At 43.9% G+C, this 17,914-nt stretch overlaps 1 protein-coding gene across 1 annotated transcript in view; it reads left to right on the top strand.

Moving 5' to 3' along the window:
* The window catches only part of ADAM9 (ADAM metallopeptidase domain 9), a 159,569-nt gene that overhangs the window by 133,976 nt on the left and 7,679 nt on the right, over positions 1–17,914 (top strand). The window contains exons 16-19 of the mRNA XM_040346239.1: positions 3,509–3,692; positions 5,203–5,283; positions 7,823–7,928; positions 8,843–8,984. Coding sequence (XP_040202173.1) covers positions 3,509–3,692; positions 5,203–5,283; positions 7,823–7,928; positions 8,843–8,984 — 513 coding nt within the window. The remainder of the gene's footprint in view (positions 1–3,508; positions 3,693–5,202; positions 5,284–7,822; positions 7,929–8,842; positions 8,985–17,914) is intronic.

Genomic DNA, 17,914 nt, shown 5'->3' with positions numbered 1-17,914 from the left:
GCCGACAAAGACAGGATCGGCGTATAACGCGCACCCACGATTTTCCCCTGATTTTAAGGGGAAAAAAGTGTGCGTTATACGCCGATAAATACAAAATTTTCTGGAGTAATTTCAGCATTTGTTGTTCAGTTAGTGGCAGGATTTAATTGGAACAGTAGCCATTCTGTTTAGGTTTTAGATCGAACTGGGATTTTCAGGATTTAGGCCCCTTTCACACGGACGGATAGAATGGTGCTTTTAGCTGCGGATTTTTTAGTTTTCTACCGCAGTTAAAAGCACACAATGCTTTCCTATGGCCCCATTTACACACAACGTTTAGCTGCGATTTTGTTACAAGGCGGTTTGGTGCAAATAGAAAAAAATAGAATTGAATGTCTCCGGGAGCGATTTAGCGCAGCTAAATGCACATAACCGCAGGTTATCGCAGTCTTTTGTGTCAACTGCGGATAGCAGCGTGAGGAAAAAAAAGGACAGGAAGCGCATCATAAAAAAAAAGGGTTGCTATGGAAAAACTACCACAGCTAAACGTGGTCGCACGTAATCGCAATGTACAAATGCAGCTAATCGCAGTGCCTGGAGCCTTGAATTTCACAGAACATTTACATGCTTTTAACTGCGGCAAAACAGCCGTCCATGTGAAAGGCGCCTTATGCTGTCTATGCCACTGTTGGGGAGATTTCCCCCCTGCTTCCTGTTAAGGTGATTACACAGGAAATGAGGGGAAATCTCCCAAAACAGAATTGGGACAACAATAATGAAAATAAAACTTTACAGAGTACCTAACCTCTTGTTACAGTTTTGCAGATCCAGTGAGAAATCCAGGCATTGTATGCAAGTTCAGCTTTACATAATAATACCCCTAGAACCCCCTCATTAGCCTCCTTAATACAGTTCGCTAATGTTTCCCCCGTAGATGTGTTTTTTTTTTTTTTACCAAAACACTATTTAGCCACTTCAGCCCTGGGAGGATTTGCCCCCTTAATGACCAGGCCATTTTTTTAACTGACAATTGCGCGGTTATGTAACGCTGAACCAAAACAAAATTGATGTCCTTTTTTACCCACAAATAGAGCTTTCTTTTGGTGGTATTTGATCACCTCTGCGGTTTCAATTTGTTGCACTATAAACAAAAAAAGACCAACAATAAAAAAAAAAAAAAAAAACGTTCTGCTAAAATACATATCCAAGAAAATATATAAAAAAGAACAAATTTTAGGCCGATATATTTTCTTCTACATGTTTTTGGTAAGAAAAGATTGCAATAGGCGTCTACAAACTACGTGATAGATTCAGGGACTTTTATTTACTTTTTTACTGGTAATGGTGATCTGTGATTTTTAGCCGGACTGCGACATTGTGGCGGACAAATCTGACCCCAAATGACACTTTTTGGGGACCAGTGACATTTAATTATTGGCTATAAAAATGCACTGATCAATGTAAAAAATGACACTGGCAGGGAAGGGGTTAACACTAGGTACGATGAAGGTGTTGTGTTCCCTATGTGTGTTCTAACTGTAGGGGGGATGGGCTTACTGGAACATGACAGAGATCACTGTTCCCGATCACTGGGAACAGTAGATATGTCATGTCACTAGGCAGAGTGGGGAATCTCAATGTTTACATAGGTAGTTTCCCATTCTGCCACTCCTCACCGCAATTGCGGCCGCCATCCTCCTTGCACGGACCGACGTACAGGTACGTGGATTTACACAGTAGAGCTGACCTGCCACAAGTATATCTGCATGAGCTGGTCAGCTAGTGGTTAATTCATTTTTAATATTAAAAGCAAACTCCCCGATCCATCCATGTGTCCATGCTTTATTTTGTTGAGAAATCACTTTGAAAAACAGCCCCCTGCCATTTATTGCTGTGGCCATCTTGAGTAAGGGCAGATGATTGATATAGCATTTTCTTCCTGGAATCCATCTACCCTTCGCTCAAGCATGCAGGCAGCAGGGTGTGCTTAGCTGAGAAAACTCCTCCTCGATCCTGGGATGTATGACATCAATTGCCTAGGCAAGAAACCAGGAAGTAATTTGAAGAAATGTAAAAAAAAATTAAAAAAAGTTTAAAACAAGTAAATATATACTTTCCTATTTGTTTACTATTGCTGGAATAAAAATAGTCAATGTTGAGAGAGTGAAGTTCCACTTTAAGCTGGCCATAGATGGATTGAAATTCAGCAGGGACTGGCCAAATTTTGATTTATCTATTGCCATTCCGGCTCCACAGAAGTCAATTCAACATTTGACTTTTGTGAAATTGGGTTGTTGGAAAATTTTCGTTCGATCAGCAGCTGGAGCAGGGAAGATTCCTCCACTCGCCTCCCTTCTGTGGATGGGGGAATCTGTGGCCAACTTTCCATAGAACATAGCTCACGCACCACGGGTAAGTGGCGTCAAGCTGTGGAAGGTTAGGAGACTTAAGGCTAGATTCACGTACCCTTTACGTCGGCGTATCTATTGATACGCCGCGTAAGTTGAAAGATGCGCCGTCGTATCTATGCGCGCTATTCAGGGAACTAGATACGCCTGAAATCGTGCTTCATCCGACCGACGTAAGTCTTAGTACGCCGTCGTATCTAGGGTGCATATTTACACTGGCCGCTAGGGGCGCCTCTGTAGATTTACGCATAGAATTTGTAAATGAGCTAGATACGCTGATTCACAAGCGTATTTATGCCGTTTACGTAAGGCTTACGTCCGGCGTAAAGTTATCCCTGCTATTTGAGACACAGCCAATGTTAAGGTATGGACGTCGGAACAGCCGTCGAATTTTACGTCGTTTACGTAAGTGGTACGTGAATGGGGCTGTGCGTAGGTTACGTTCACGTCGAAAGCATTGAGCCGACGTTTCTTAGGGAGTATTTGCGACGTGATTCTGAGCATGCGCCGTTCGTTCGGGAAGTCATTTACATGGGGTCACGGCTAATTTGTATACACCTTCCACATTTGAATTAGGCGGGCTTACGCCAGCACATTTAACGTACGGCGCAAGATCTTTCAGAATACTGTCCTGGGCTCCCTGATTTACGTTGGCGTAGCGCATATGAGATGCGCTACGCCGGCCAAAAGATGCGCTGAGCTACCTGAATCTAGCCCAATGATCTTACTTGCTGGTAGCACAGTATCAGACCACAGATACTGAAGGCATCAAGCGAGCCAAGAACAGATCTACAGGGCTGAATTTTCTAAGCACCCCTGAAAGTGTTTTATGGTTTCTTACAAACCCTGTTAATGAAACTTTTGCTGGTCAACTTGACCTGTTAACGGAAGTGGAAACATAACCAATCTACTGGACAGGTAATACAACTATGTTAAGGAGAGCACTCAGAAAAAACGAAAACTGCTGTCACTGTTTTGATAAATTGCAGTATATCTGACATTTTGCCCTTAGTTCTACTTTAACACATTGATTTCAATACATTTCTGTAACTAAGGGTGCTGCCTGTATTTCCCAGATCCTTACTATATGTATTTACTCTTTGTACTAACCTGTACTATAGGAATGCTATGTGTGGGAAGCTGCAGTGTGAGAATGTGGACACCATGCCTGTCTTTGGTATTGAACCAGCAGTTATCAAGTCTACCATCCAGGGCACCGTATGCTGGGGAGTGGATTTCCAGCTGGGCACCGATGTCCCAGATCCTGCTATGGTCAACGAGGGCACCAAATGTGACAATGGCAAAGTAAGTAGTGGACCAACATCTGCTCACTATTAGGTAGATTCAAGTACATCTGCCTAAACTTGCGGCGGCGTAGCTTAGCCTGTTTAGGCTACGCCACCGTAAGTTAGCTAGGCAAGTACATGATTCTCAATGTACTTGCCTGCTAATATACGGCGGCGTAGCCTAAAGCGGGCGGGCGTAAGGGCGCCGAATTCAAATGTGTTGAAGGGGGGCGTGTTTGATGGTAATGAGGCTTGACCTCACGTTTTTTACTGTTTTTTCTTTACTGCGCATGCGCCGGGCGCCTACATTTCCCAGCGTACATTGCGGCTAAGTACGCCGTATGGGCCTATTGATTTCGACGTGGACGTAAACTACATAAATCCCGATTTGCGGACGACTTACGCAAACAACGTAAAAAAATTTGAATCTCGCGGCGGGAACGACGGCCATACTTTAACATTGTTATTCCACCTAATAGATGGAATAACTTTAGGCCTGCTAATGCCTTACGGAAACGGCGTAAAACTACTGCGGCGGCCGGGCGTACGTTCGTGAATCGGCCTTTCAACTCATTTAAATATTCTACGCCGACCGCAATGGAAGCGCCACCTAGTGGCCATCCAGAAAATTGCAACCTAAGATAGGACGGTGCAAGCCGTCTTATCATAGATATGTTTAAGCGTATCTCTGTTTGAGCATACGCTTAAACATAAGTCGGCGTAGATTCTGAGTTAGGTCGACTTATCTACTGATAAGTCGGCCTAACTCTTACTGAATCTACCTATATGTGTTTATTGAATTCTCTATTTCAAATCTGTAGATTGTGAACGCCTTGTTTATTTTTAAGTATGTCAGTTACATGCGACCTGACTGAGGATATTTTCTGATGTGATCTCTCTGTATATCTATAAATACTATTGTGCAAATATATGCAGTCACTGGGTACATTCAGGCTAGGCTCACACTAGTTCTGCTGCAATTTGATCCGGCTCATAGTGCAATTATGCAGTGCAATCTGATTGTGTTTTCACACCTTGTTAATGCGTCCTCCTTCAAACCCATTCCAGACTCCAAGGGTCTTGTGTGGATTTTTAGGGGGGATCCCACGCCTTTTTTTTTTGCATGGGGTCCCCCTTAAAATCAATCCCAGACCTAGAGGACCTAGGATTGTGTGGACGCCTACAGCATTTTTCTTTTTTTCACGGACAGTCTCCTTTGTTGCACTCTGTCAGCCAGGAATACCCGTTTGACAGCAGAGGTGAGACGTTAGCTGTTGGGATGCCGGCAGGTGGCGTAAATGCCCTGAATTTCAATTGAAGTATTTGGGGCCAAAATCGCCCTGGAATACCACCAAAGTGGTACAGAGACCCTTTTCTTAAAATTCCACAATTCTTTGCTGCATTGATAGGAATGGGCACCTTTGAAAACAATGTGAGTTCCAATGTGATGCGATTCTGTGCAACTCAAGTGGCATCTGAAATCACACTATTGTAAACCAGGCCTTATCTTTTTTTTTCGCTTTTTTCAGATTTGCCAGAACTTCCAGTGTGTCGATGTGTCAGTACTGGGATATGACTGTGATGTGCAGGGGAAATGTGGGGGTAACGGGGTAAGTATGTTGTATTCACATAGGACGATGGTGCGTCCTAAACTATGCCCTGCCCAGTATTCCCCTTAAAACCTTTGCAGTGTACGAATATTAGCTGTTCTGCTTAACCACTTCCATACAGGGCACGTATACACCTTCCCGCCCAAGCCAATTTTCAGCTTTCAGCACTGTCGCACTTTGAATGGCAATTGCGCGGTCATGCTACACTGTACCCAAACAAAATTGGCGTCCTTTTTTACCCACAAATAGAGCTTTCTTTTGGTGGTATTTGATCACCTCTGCGATTTTTTTTTTTTTGCGCAACAACTAAAAAAAGACCGAAAATTTTGAAAAAAATTACGTTTTTATTTTTTTCTGTAATTTTTTTGTAAATAAGTATGTTTTCTCTTTCAATTACGGGCACTGATATGGTGGCACTGATGGGCACAGATGAGATGGCACTGATGGACATCGACGAGGTAGTACTGACGGGCACAGATGAGGTGGCACTGATTGGCGGCGCTGGTATGCGGCACTGATTGGCACACATAGGCGGCACACATAGGCGGCACTGATGGGCACTCATGGGCAGCACTGATGGGCACTCATGGGCGGCACTGATGGGCACTCATGGGCGGCACTGATGGGCACTCATGGGCGGCACAGATGGGCACTCATGGGCGGCACAGATGGGCACTGTGGGGCGGCACAGATGGGCACTGTGGGGCGGCACTGATGGACACTGTGGGGTGGCACTGATGGACACTGTGGGGCGGCACTGATTTACTTGTTGCCAGTCAGTGCCCATTTGTGGGCACTGATTGGCATCTTTTTTTTTTTTTTTTTTTTTTGCATCTTTTTTTTTTTTTTCCAGACTTTTTTTTTTGGACTTTTTTTTGCCCCTTTTTTTTACGTTTTGCCCTTCCCTAGTGGGCATCCCTGGTGGTCCATGTGGCGATCCGAGGAGGGGCTGCGCTGATAAACCATCAGCGCGAACCCCCCCTGTCAGGAGAGCCGCCAATCAGCTCTCCTCTACTCGCGTCTGTCAGACGCGAGTGAGGAAGAGCCATCAACGGCTCTTCCTGTTTACATCGTGATCAGCCGTGGTTGGTCAGGGCTGATCACGTGGTAAAGAGTCTCCGTGAGAGACTCTTTACCGAGATCGGTGTTGCGGGGTGTCAGACTGACACCCCGCAACAATGATCGCCGAGATGCGCGCCCCCGGTGGCGCGCAGCGGCTAAGAATCCTGAGGACGTCATATGATGTCCAGTCAGGATTCTACAACCACTTTGCCGACGTCAATTTGTCATTGGCGGGCGGCAAGTGGTTAAAGATGAAGGGGAAACCCTTGCAGTTGGGATCCCCCCGCACTGCAAAAGGGGGATTGACCCTGACAAGTAGATTGGCCTTGTTGGAATTTTAGTGATGGTTTCTGATTGATCAAACAAATATCTGCATGTGTGTTAGCCAACAGATTGTAGCACAGATGGATTAAATCAGGAGTAGGCAACCTGGGGTCCTCCAGCTGTTGTGAAACTACATTTCCCATGAGGCATTGCAAGGCTGGCAGTTACAATTATTCCCAGAGGCATGATGGGACATCTAGTTCTGCAACAGCTGGAGGGCCCCAGGTTGCCTACCCCTTCGATTAAATTATTGTTTCTGATAACACGTACTTTCAGCCAGTATCGTATGTGTTGCTTTGTTGAATATTTTTTTATTGATTTTAAGTCCCTTGTTTCTGATTGGTCATATTTTAAATTGGTTACATATCACTAAGAGTATGGCCACAGAAAGTGTACCAGATGCAGTGACCTTCTATGAAAGTGAAAATGAAAGGGTGAAACTTTTTTTTTATCAATAACACTATTTAATCAGTTACTTTGCTCTGAATCAAACAAATGATGCAACTCTTAATAATGAGATTACAATCTTTGATTGAGAGTATAAAAGCATGCATCTTTCTAGACACGGGGAGGAAATCCTCCATTCCCATTCAAGCACTGTTTTGCTGAAACGATGGCCCTGCAGTACTATTAAGGTAGCAGCCCAAACCTCCAAGGGGGGTCCAATCACCACCACTCACCCACAGAACCACCTATTAACTACCAGTAAGGGCTCTTTCACACTGGGCGGATCAGTAATGATCCGCCCCGTGCACCTCCGCTTGCTCAGCGGGGCTCGCTCCGTTGATCCCCACTGAGCCGGCGGATGACAGGGCGGTCCCAGCACACTGTGCAGGGACCGCCCTGTCTTTTCTCCGCTCTCCCCTATGGGGGATCGGATGAACACGGACCGTATGTTCGTGTTCACCCGATCCGATCTGCCAGCCGGAAGGAAAAGTAGGTTTTTCCTCTGTCACACTTTGGCGGGTCGGATGTCAGCGGGCATGTCACCGCTGACATCCGCGGCTTCATAGAGGAGCACGGAGCGCCCGTACAGTTCCGCAAAAAAAAACTGACAGACGGACCTGTACGGGCCCTAACTGTTTTAATTAGTCCAGCGAAGTCTCCAGCTTAAACCAGTCTGAATAATACAAAGGATGATTTGTTTTCTCAGGTGTGTAACAGCAACAAGAACTGCCACTGTAATGATGGCTGGGCCTACCCTGACTGCAAGAAGAAGGGCTATGGTGGAAGCATCGACAGCGGACCTACATATAATGGTATGATCATTTTGACTCTACTGTTTGAAGAGCATCTCATAGGAAAGCTCAAAGGCTAAGTTCAAATTTCCATAAAAAATAATAAATGCACATCTTTTTTGAGGGTAATTTTTTGTTATCATTATTACTTTTTAAAACAGGAGCCTAGAAAGCATCGCACCCATAATCAGAAAATCGTGGGTGCAATGTCGGGCTGCTGCACACACTGTCTGCAGTGTTGTTACCCGTTCCTCCGTACCGGCTATCATTGCAGAGCTATAGGCAGTGTGAATGAACTACAGGCTTGCTGATCATTGCGCCACATTTTAACTACAAGTACATCTACTGCGGTGGATGACGGTACTTGTAGTTTATTAATTCACAGGAAACTGAATGATGCGGCAGTGTGGGCAGAGTCCGACACATAGCATGCAGCAAGGTTAAAAAAAGAAACTTGTATCTTTGGAACCACTTTAACCCTACCCGAAACAACTAGAAGGATTAAACTTTATTAAGTACCATATGCTGTGTGAATGGTAACACATAACAGTTATATAGTGGGGCGTCTTAAACTTGAATGCAAAAATGGAAATGCACTTTAAAAAGTGATGCACTGGAAATAGATGGCGAACACTCACCACATATGGGGGTTGATTTACGAAAGGCAAATCCACTCTGCACTACAAGTGCACTTGGAAGTGCAGTCGCTGTAGATCTAAGGGGAAGATCTGAAATGAGGGGAAGCTCTGCTGATTTTATCATCCAGTCGTGTGCAAGCTAAAATGCTGTTTTTTATTTTCCTTGCATGTCCCCCTCAGATCCACAGCAACTGCACGTCCAAGTGCACTTGTAGTGCAAAGTGGATTTGCCTTTCGTAAATAACCCCCATGGAGTCCTTGTCCCCAACAGTACCTTCTTTTGTGTTTTGGTCACAGATAAAGACACATCTCTAAGGGATGGCCTACTGGTTTTCTTCTTTCTGATCGTCCCACTTCTGGCGCTGGGAGTCTTCGTATTTTTCAGAAGAAACAGCCTTAAACGGAGATTCTGCAGGAAGAAGAGATCTCAGGAGAACGAGTAAGTAAAATACTGACTTATTACAGTTAGACAAGTGCAATAACTATGTATGAAGGCATCAGTCAGATACTCGTTTCCTGTAGCACATTCATTTTGATAGGCTGTTATACATTTCTACACTGAGCACATGACTTTTGCACGATCTTACCGAACTAGCTCATAAGACATTTTTCTCTTTTTCCAGTTTTCCTATGTTGTGGATATTTTTTTTACTTAGTAAATTGCTTATTCGTAAACACTTAAAGCTAAATCCTGAGCACAAAAACTTTCCCTGAAATGTATTCCTCAGTAGCCAATAAATATATATCAATAGATATATATTGCCTTGAAAAAATATTCCTACCCCTTGAAATTTTCCAAGTGAACAAACTGCATCATGAAGGCCAAGGGACACACCAGACAGGTGTCTGGTGTGTCCCTTTGAACGTCTCACGGAGCACTGTTCAATCCATCATCCGAAAATGGAAAGAGTATGGCATAACTGCAAACCTACCAAGACATGGCCTTCCACCTAAACTAAGAGGTCGGGCAAGGAGAGTATTAATCGGAGAAGCAGCCAAGAGGCCCATGGTAAGTCTGGAGGAGCTGCAGAAATCCACAGCTCAGGTGGGAGAATCTGTTCACAGGACAACTATTAGTCGTGCACTCCACAAATCTGGCCTTTATGGAAGAGTGGCATGAAGAAAATCACTGTTAAAAGAATGCCATAAGAAGTCCCATTTGTAGTTTGCGAGAAGCCACAGCAAACATGTGGAAGAAGGTACTCTGGTCAGATGAGACCAAAATGTAACTTTTTTGGCCTAAAAGCAAAACACTATGTAAACTGGAAAACTAACACTGCACATCACCCTGAGCACACCATCCCCACCGTGAAACATAGTGGTGGCAGCATCATGTGGTGGGGATGCTTTTCTTCAGAAGGGACAGGGAAGCTGGTCAGAGTTGATGGGAAGATGGAGGGAGCCAAATACAGGGCAATCTTAGATGAAAACCTGTTAGAGTCTGTGACAGATTTGAGACTGGGGCAGAGGTTCACCTTCCAGCAGGACAACGACCCTAAACATACAGCCAGAGCTACAATGGAATGGTTTAGATCAAAGCAAATTAATGTGTTAGAATGGCTCAATCAAAGTCCAGATCTAAATGCAATTGAGAATATGTGGCAAGACTTGAAAATTGCTGTTCACAGATGCTCTCCATCCAATCTGACAGAGCTTGAGTCATTTTGAAAAGAAGAATGGGCAAAATGTCACTCTCCTAGATGTGCAAAGCTGGTAGAGACATCCCCAAAAAGACTTGCAGCTGTAATTGCAGTGAAAGGAGGTTCTACAAAGTATTGACTCAGGGGGGCGCCATACAAATGCACACCACACTTTTTACATAATTATTTGTAAAAAATGTTGAAAACCATTTATCATTTTCCTTCCACTTCACAATTATGCCACTTTGTGTTGGTCTATCGCATAAATTCCCAATAAAACACATTTACGTTTTTGGTTGTAACATGAAAAAATGTGGAAAATTTCAAGGGGCATGAATACGTTTTCAAGGTACTGTAAATCCACTTTGTTTGCACCAAATGCCGTTACAAACCCAGTTATTACCTTCTAAAAGTTACAGTGATATCATCACTGTGCTGTTCATATTCTGTACAGAGAGCAGAGCTGAGAAAAGAAAGGGGCTCAGCATGCCCATTCACTACAGGCTGCCTACAGAAAACTAGAGAAAGGGGTGGATAGAAGACCAATCACCCTGCACCAGGGTTGAGAGTAGCAATGATCAGATTGCATTACAGGAAACTCCTGCACAGAGGAACAGCTAGATTACTGCACACATCTGGATTAAATACACAAAGAACATCAGAAATTAATTAAGATTACACATGCCTCTTGTATTTAGAGAATCCAGGGAATTAAAGCGGTTCTTCAGCCTTATTAAAAAAACATTAAGGGCCAGATTCTCGTAGATAAGCGTATTTTTGTGCGGGCGTAACGTATCCTATTTACGTTACAGCTCCGCAACTTAGACTGGCAAGTGCTGTATTCTCAAAGCACTTGCTCTGTATGTTGCGGCGGTGTAGCGTAAATAGGCCAGCGTAAGCCCGTCCTATTCAAATTTGGAACGGGGGCGTGTTCTATGTAAATAACTTGTGACCCGACGTGATTGACGTTTTTCACGAGCGGCGCATGCATTGCTCCCTAGTACGCCGCAAGGACGTATTGGTTTTGACGTGAACGTAAATGACGTCCAGCCCCATTCACGGACGACTTGCGCAAATGACGTAAAATATTCAAAATTCGACGCGGGAGCGACGTCCATACTTAACATTGGTACGCCGCATGTACGCCTCATATAGCAGGGGTAACTTTACGCCGGGAAAAGCCTAACGTAAACAGGGTATCTGTACTGCGTCGGCCAGGCGTACGTTCGTGAATTTGCGTATCTAGCTGATTTACATATTTCTAGGCGTAAATCAGTGTACACGCCCCTAGCGGCCAGCGTAAATATGCAGTTAAGATCCGACGGTGTAACAGACTTGCGCCGGTCGGATCTAATAGAAATCTATGCGTAACTGATTCTATGAATAAGGCGCATTGATACGACCGCCCAGACTCAGAGATACGATGGCGTATCTCCTTTGAGAATCTGGGCCTAAGCAGCTACAAGTACTTTTAATACAAGGACACTCCCCTATCCAGGGGTCCAGCGTCGTGATCACCCAAACTGCTTTTTCACCAGTCTTTGAGTCCTGGTGCCGGCGTGTTTCGTTTGGGCAGCCAGCTGTGATAGCTGGTGGCTTCACAGCCAGCAGCCCACTGCGCATGCGTGACCTGCACTGTGCTTTGTGAATTGCCCCGCAGCCTTCTGGGACCTGTCATGTGTCCCAGAAAAATGAAGGAAGTCGTGGAGAAGTCCCCCCTGAGCGATCCAACCAGAAGTGAGAGCGAGTATCTGTCGAAACAAGGTACCTGCTTCCCCCACTCCACAGAAAAGTGCCAAAAACAGATGGGGAGGGGGAAAGAGGGCATAAAATTGGAACTTCCCTTTTAGGGTGAAGTTCTGCTTTAAGCTTCCTGTACCATTATAATGGTGCAAGAAACTGTCAGGCGTGACATGTGCCACATTAGCTAAGTAGAATGACCTATTCCTGAGTTAAACTAGCTCAGTTGTGCGCCTGATTAACAGAGGCAACGCAGCCGTTTTCCATATAAAAAACGCAGCAGATATTAAAGTGAAAAGCACATTTAAATGTCCATAAATGACCAAGTCCATCTACTGCTGTCACCATAAGAAGACCATGAGATTCCCACCACTAACACAGAGCACTTACCAAAATCTAACCTCCACATTATAAGAGGTTAATGAAGCACCGTTGACTACCAATCCACAGCATAGCGGTCCACATCTATAATTGATGGCCTCTGATATACCTACTGTAACGAGACCCTTTGCTCGCTCGGTTCTGCTCTCCCGACACTCCTCTGCTTCTATTGGATCAGATTGCCGATTGCAACGTCTGATGGTCCAGTCATCCAAGGTTCCGGGATCCGAATTATAGCTATGTGCCGTTCGGGATCCATAAGAACAAAACACCAGGCAGGCTGTATGTAAGTTCAAACAGGACTCTCTTTAATGGCAGCATTCTGCTGGTTATATACAGTTTACAAGCTTATCAATCAAAGTACAATGAAGCAATCAGAATAATTAACCTGAGCCAATTATCTAATCATTTAGCCTGACGAGGTGACTAGGCGTCTCGTCTGCAATTCCCCACTATACAATACACATACAATGAACTTCAATCACATTCTAAAAGTCATTTAGTGGAGGTAATTATCTCCCAGAGACGTCCCGTCTCTGACAACAGCTATTAACCTGCAGAACACAATAACAAGGTATTTCACAAGCCGGCTCCACTTAGCATTTCAATAGCCTGAGATAAGCATTGAAGGAGCATTGTCCTATTGACCCAGTCAGGACAAAATAAACCATTTGCAATGTGTCCAGCATCATCTGCAACGAACTGTCAGCAATGTCCCATCTTCTGAAATACAGGAACTAGGACCTCAAGCAGAAACACTCCAGCACTCCAAGGTCCTTGACACCTACTGTCTCCAATGCATTCATGCCCAGAGGAGCACCAGTAACTTTCATTGTGCATGCCGCTATCAGCGGCTGATGCTGGATTACATGCTCAGGCACTACTGTTGTTTGTGGGTACTGCATGGTTTTGAGGGATGTCTCTTCAACCAGCTCCCAAAATATTATTAAGGATGCAACTGGTGGCAAGAGTCTTATCACTCTTTGACATGGGACATTTTCCAAATCTCCTTGTTAAGACCCCCAGAGTGGGGGATGTTTGTTAACCCCTGTGGACACTTGCATCTCAGAAGCTTGGGAACAGAAAGTGGTATACCAAGTCTACAAACTAGAGTCTCGCTTTTTGCCCCCTTCTCGTTCTCATCTACAACACTACTACAAAGATTAGCAGATCTCCATCAAGCCCACTCGGGTCTTCTGGTGTAAAGTGTGATTGCCCCATTTCCAGTTGCAGAATGGTTTCAGGGGTTTTACTCCAACTGTATTCACCATTCCTAAACCTAAAGGGGGTTTCTGCCCCATCTTTGATTTCAAACTTCTTCATCCAGGTCCAGAAATTCCACGTGGACTAAATCTGTTTTAGCTTCCTTTCACCAGGTAGGTGTTCTAGCTTCTGTAGACATCAAGGATGCTTACCTTCATCTCCTCATCTCTACAGCACACCAGGGATTCCTACACTTTGTTGTGGGGCCCCTGTAAAACCAATTTATGAACCTACTCTTTGATCTCTTGTTTGGACCTTCGGGTGTTCCCCAAGGTGCTGGCTCCAGTATTATCCCTGCTGCACTATAGTGGCTCTATTGTTGGATACTTAGACCACCACCTATTGAGGGAATAGTCAGAGCAGGCAGTGTTGGGCAAAAGGTCTGTCGCTGAAACAGACTCATAATGTGCAGTATCTAGGTCTAGTCCTGGACACTGCTCAGCTCAGAGTTTTCTTCCACAGGAAAAACTGCAGAAACTCAGAGAGAAACTTTCCAGTCTCAGATTTGAACTCTCCAATTGGACAATGCCATTGCAGTGGTGTACATCAGTCATCAGGGGTGAATAAAGATCCATTGTGGTCCTGGACAAAATTCCAGCTTTTTTAGCCATGTACCGTCCAGGCACAGACACGGTTCATCACAGCACAGTTCATCAGGAGCAGCTCATCTGTGATGAAACGCATTGAACGAGTTAAGTGACATCAGCAAGCAAAGAGAACTAGGCACTTTAGCTGGTTCTGGTGTAGCACCAAAAGACTGTAAATGTTTTAACTTACTGTATTTATTGGCGAATAACACTCACTTTTTTACCCTGAAAATGGAGGGTAAACTGAGCCTGCGTGTAATACGCAGGGGGCTGTGGAAAGTTTTTTTCCTAAAACTTCCCTCTTAAAGTTAGGGTGCACGTTATACGCCGATAAATACGGTATTTTAATGCATTTAAAAGGTAAACATTTACACTATGTAGTATATCTTCTGTTTTTCTCTGTTTAATGCACTAGTGTGGATTGCTGGAGGTTTAAAGCCCCTTGAGGAGGACAGATTTAGCCTGTATATTGTCCCTTGGGAAAAGTGCCATAAGACCTTTTATAAAATAAAGGTCCTCTGTATTTTGTGAGTCAATCCGAATGAAGGGGGCACAAAGGGGTTTAAAAAGCACCTGAAATACACTGGTTAGAGCACACTTTATATTTGAGGTAGCGCTGAGATTTACACTTAATTGAACGTCACAATGCACTTCAAATGTGGTATCCAATAGCAATTTAAAGTGTACATGTATTTAGATTGCACTTTGAATTTTATATTTTAATCCTAGAATACAGTATTTATGGTTCACAGATGTGTAAAATGCAATATATGCTGAAGGATTTATATTCATTACATTCATCTTAAATTAAGAATGATCTATTTATTGAGAAACTTTTTTTGTACATGTTTTTATATGTTAATAGGTTCAGCACTGCGCACAATTTATTTGATATAGACCACCGTCCATACTTATGTTCTCAAAGATCTTCTACCCTTTAAACTGTTTCTCAGATTTGCATAGCTGCCGCCTGTTTTTCTGTTCCCATGCTACTAAATTTTACCAAGTGGACATTTAGGCCTCATTTAATTCTATCTTTAGGTCTAAGATGCTTCAGGCAGCCCTAAGGTGTGTAAACATTTGTTTGCTGTGTTGCCCACCTCCTCTGTTGGACTGCTCAAGCAAAGCGTGGTGACGTACAACACGTACGACGGCACTATAAAGGGGAAGTTTTGGAATGGCGCTACCCTTTGGGCTGATTTTGCTGATTTCCTGTTAGAAAAAGTTTGGTAAAAGACGATTTGCGCTTTTCAGTTTTTGTGCTTTTCAGTCTGTTACAGCGTGACGAATGTACTACCTCCATTACAAACGCTAGTTTTACCAGAACAAGTGCTCCCGTCTCATAACTTGCTTCTGAGCATGCACGTTTTTTTCCCATCGTTAACCACTTAAGGACCCCTCACTGTATATATATGTCATTTTTTTAAAGATGGATATCTCGGTAACGGCAGCAGCTGCTGCCACAACCGAGATATCCATCTTTTCAGTGAGCGGTCCTTTAAACGATAACGGTGGTCTCCACGACGGATTTAACCATGAGATCACAGTTATCGACAGCGGGAGAGGGGGCCTCCCGCCGCTCTCCCGCGCCCTCCACCGCTTACTGGAGTTGTCAGTAGCGGCGGAGGCGATCGGGTCCTCTCTCCTGCTCGGCTAGGATACGAGTGAGGGCAAGATGGGCCCCCACCCGTCTCCATAGCATAGCAGGGCAGAAGCGACGTCAAAACATCACTTCCACCCATGCTTCTTAAAGCAATATTTTTTTTTTTGCATTTTAGTCTAAATATGAGATCTGAGGTCTTTTTGACCCCAGATCTCATATTTAAGAGGACCTGTCATGCTTTTTTTCTATTACAAGGGATATTTACATTCCTTGTAATAGGAATAAAAGTGATCAATTTTTTTTTTAGTATAAAAATTAATAAAATAAATACAAATAAATATGAAAACAAAAACCATTTTTTTTTTAAAGCGCCCCGTCCCGACGCGCTTCGCTCACAGAAGCGAACGCATATGTGAGTAGCGCCCACATATGAAAACAGTGTTCAAACCACACAAGTGAGGTATCACTGCCATCGTTGGAGTGAGAGCAATAATTCTAACCCTAGACCTCCTCTGTAGCTCAACCTATAGAATTTTTTTAAACGTCCCCTATGGAGATTTTTAAGGGTAAAAGTTTGACGCCATTCCACGAGCAGGCGCAATTTTGAAGCGCGACATGTTGGGTATCATTTTACTCGGCGTAACATTATCTTTCACAATATGTAAAAAAATTGGGCTACCTTTACTGTTGTCTTATTTTTTAATTAAAAAAAGTGACTTTTTTCCAAAAAAAGTGCGCTTGTAAGACCGCTGCGCAAATACGGTGTGACAAAAAGTATTGCAATGACCGCCATTTTATTCTCTAGGGTGCCAGGAGTACCCCCCATTCTTCAAAAGTCTCGGGGTGTCACGGGTAATTCCGTTACAGTTAGAAAAAAATATATATAATGTTTGGGGGTTTTAAGTAATTTTCTTGTAAACGCCAAATCTAAAAAAAAGGCAAGGTCCTTAAGTGGTTAAAGCCTACACACGACCATTTTTCATGACGAGAAAAATTAAAGCATGTTCTAAATTCACGTTGAGGAAAAATGCCCTGGAGCCTACACACGATCGTTTTTAATGACCAATTAAAAAAATGGCATTTTTCTCGTCATGAAAAACGGTCGTGTGTATGCGGCATAAAGGTTAAAGACTTCCTGTGTCCCTTAATGGACCAGAATGAAAAGAAGATATTTGAATTCACTGTAATATCTTTTTTTTTTTTTGGAAACTACACTGGAACCTTGGATTACGAGCATAATCCGTTCCAGGAGAATGCTCGTAATCCAAAGTACTCGCATATCAAAGCAAGTTTCCCCATTGAAGTCAATGGAATTGAAAATTGACTTCAGTGGCATGCAATACCGCATGTGGTACACCCGGAAAGGACTGAGGACACCTCAGCTGAACTCAGAAAACCTCAGGCTCGGGAACAAATAGGTAGATTCAGGTACCTGGGTGCAAACTTGCGGCGGCGTAGCTTAGCCTGTTTAGGCTACGCCGCCGTAAGTTAGCTAGGCAAGTAATGATTCTCAATGTACTTGCCTGCTAATATACGGCGGCGTAGCCTAAAGCGGGCGGGCGTAAGGGCGCCAAATTCAAATGTCTTGGAGGGGGGCGTGTTGTATGGTAATGAGGCTTGACCTCACGTTTTTGCCTTTTTTTTTTTTATGTGCATGCGCCGGGCGCCTACATTTCCCAGGGTGCATTGCGGCTAAGTACGCCGCACGGGCCTATTGATTTCGACGTGGACGTAAACAACGTAAATCCTGATTCGCGGACGACTTGCGCAAACAACGTAAAAAATTTGAATCTCGCGGCGGGAACGGTGGCCATACTTTAACATTGTTATTCCACCTAATATATGGAATAACTTTAGGCCTGCTAATGCCTTACGGAAACAGCGTAAAACTACTGCGGCGGCCGGGCATACGTTCGTGAATCGGCGTATCTCCTCATTTACATATTCTACGCCAACCGCAATGGAAGCGCCACCTAGCGGCCATCCGAAATATTGAAATCTAAGATAGGACGGCGCAAGCTTGAATCCTGCTTGTTTTGCAAGACAACACTCACAAACCTGAGTCAAGAATTTTTTAAATACAGTGCTTGTATTGCGAAATGCTCATTAACGGGGTTCCACTGTACTAAGAGAAAAAAGTCCCATACCTTTGTGT

The sequence above is a fragment of the Rana temporaria genome, chromosome 3 (genome assembly GCF_905171775.1).
Source record: "Rana temporaria chromosome 3, aRanTem1.1, whole genome shotgun sequence".
Taxonomy (NCBI): domain Eukaryota; kingdom Metazoa; phylum Chordata; class Amphibia; order Anura; family Ranidae; genus Rana; species Rana temporaria.
The sequence above is the reverse complement of the archived record's forward strand: the minus strand, read 5'-3'. Positions and strand labels throughout refer to the sequence as shown.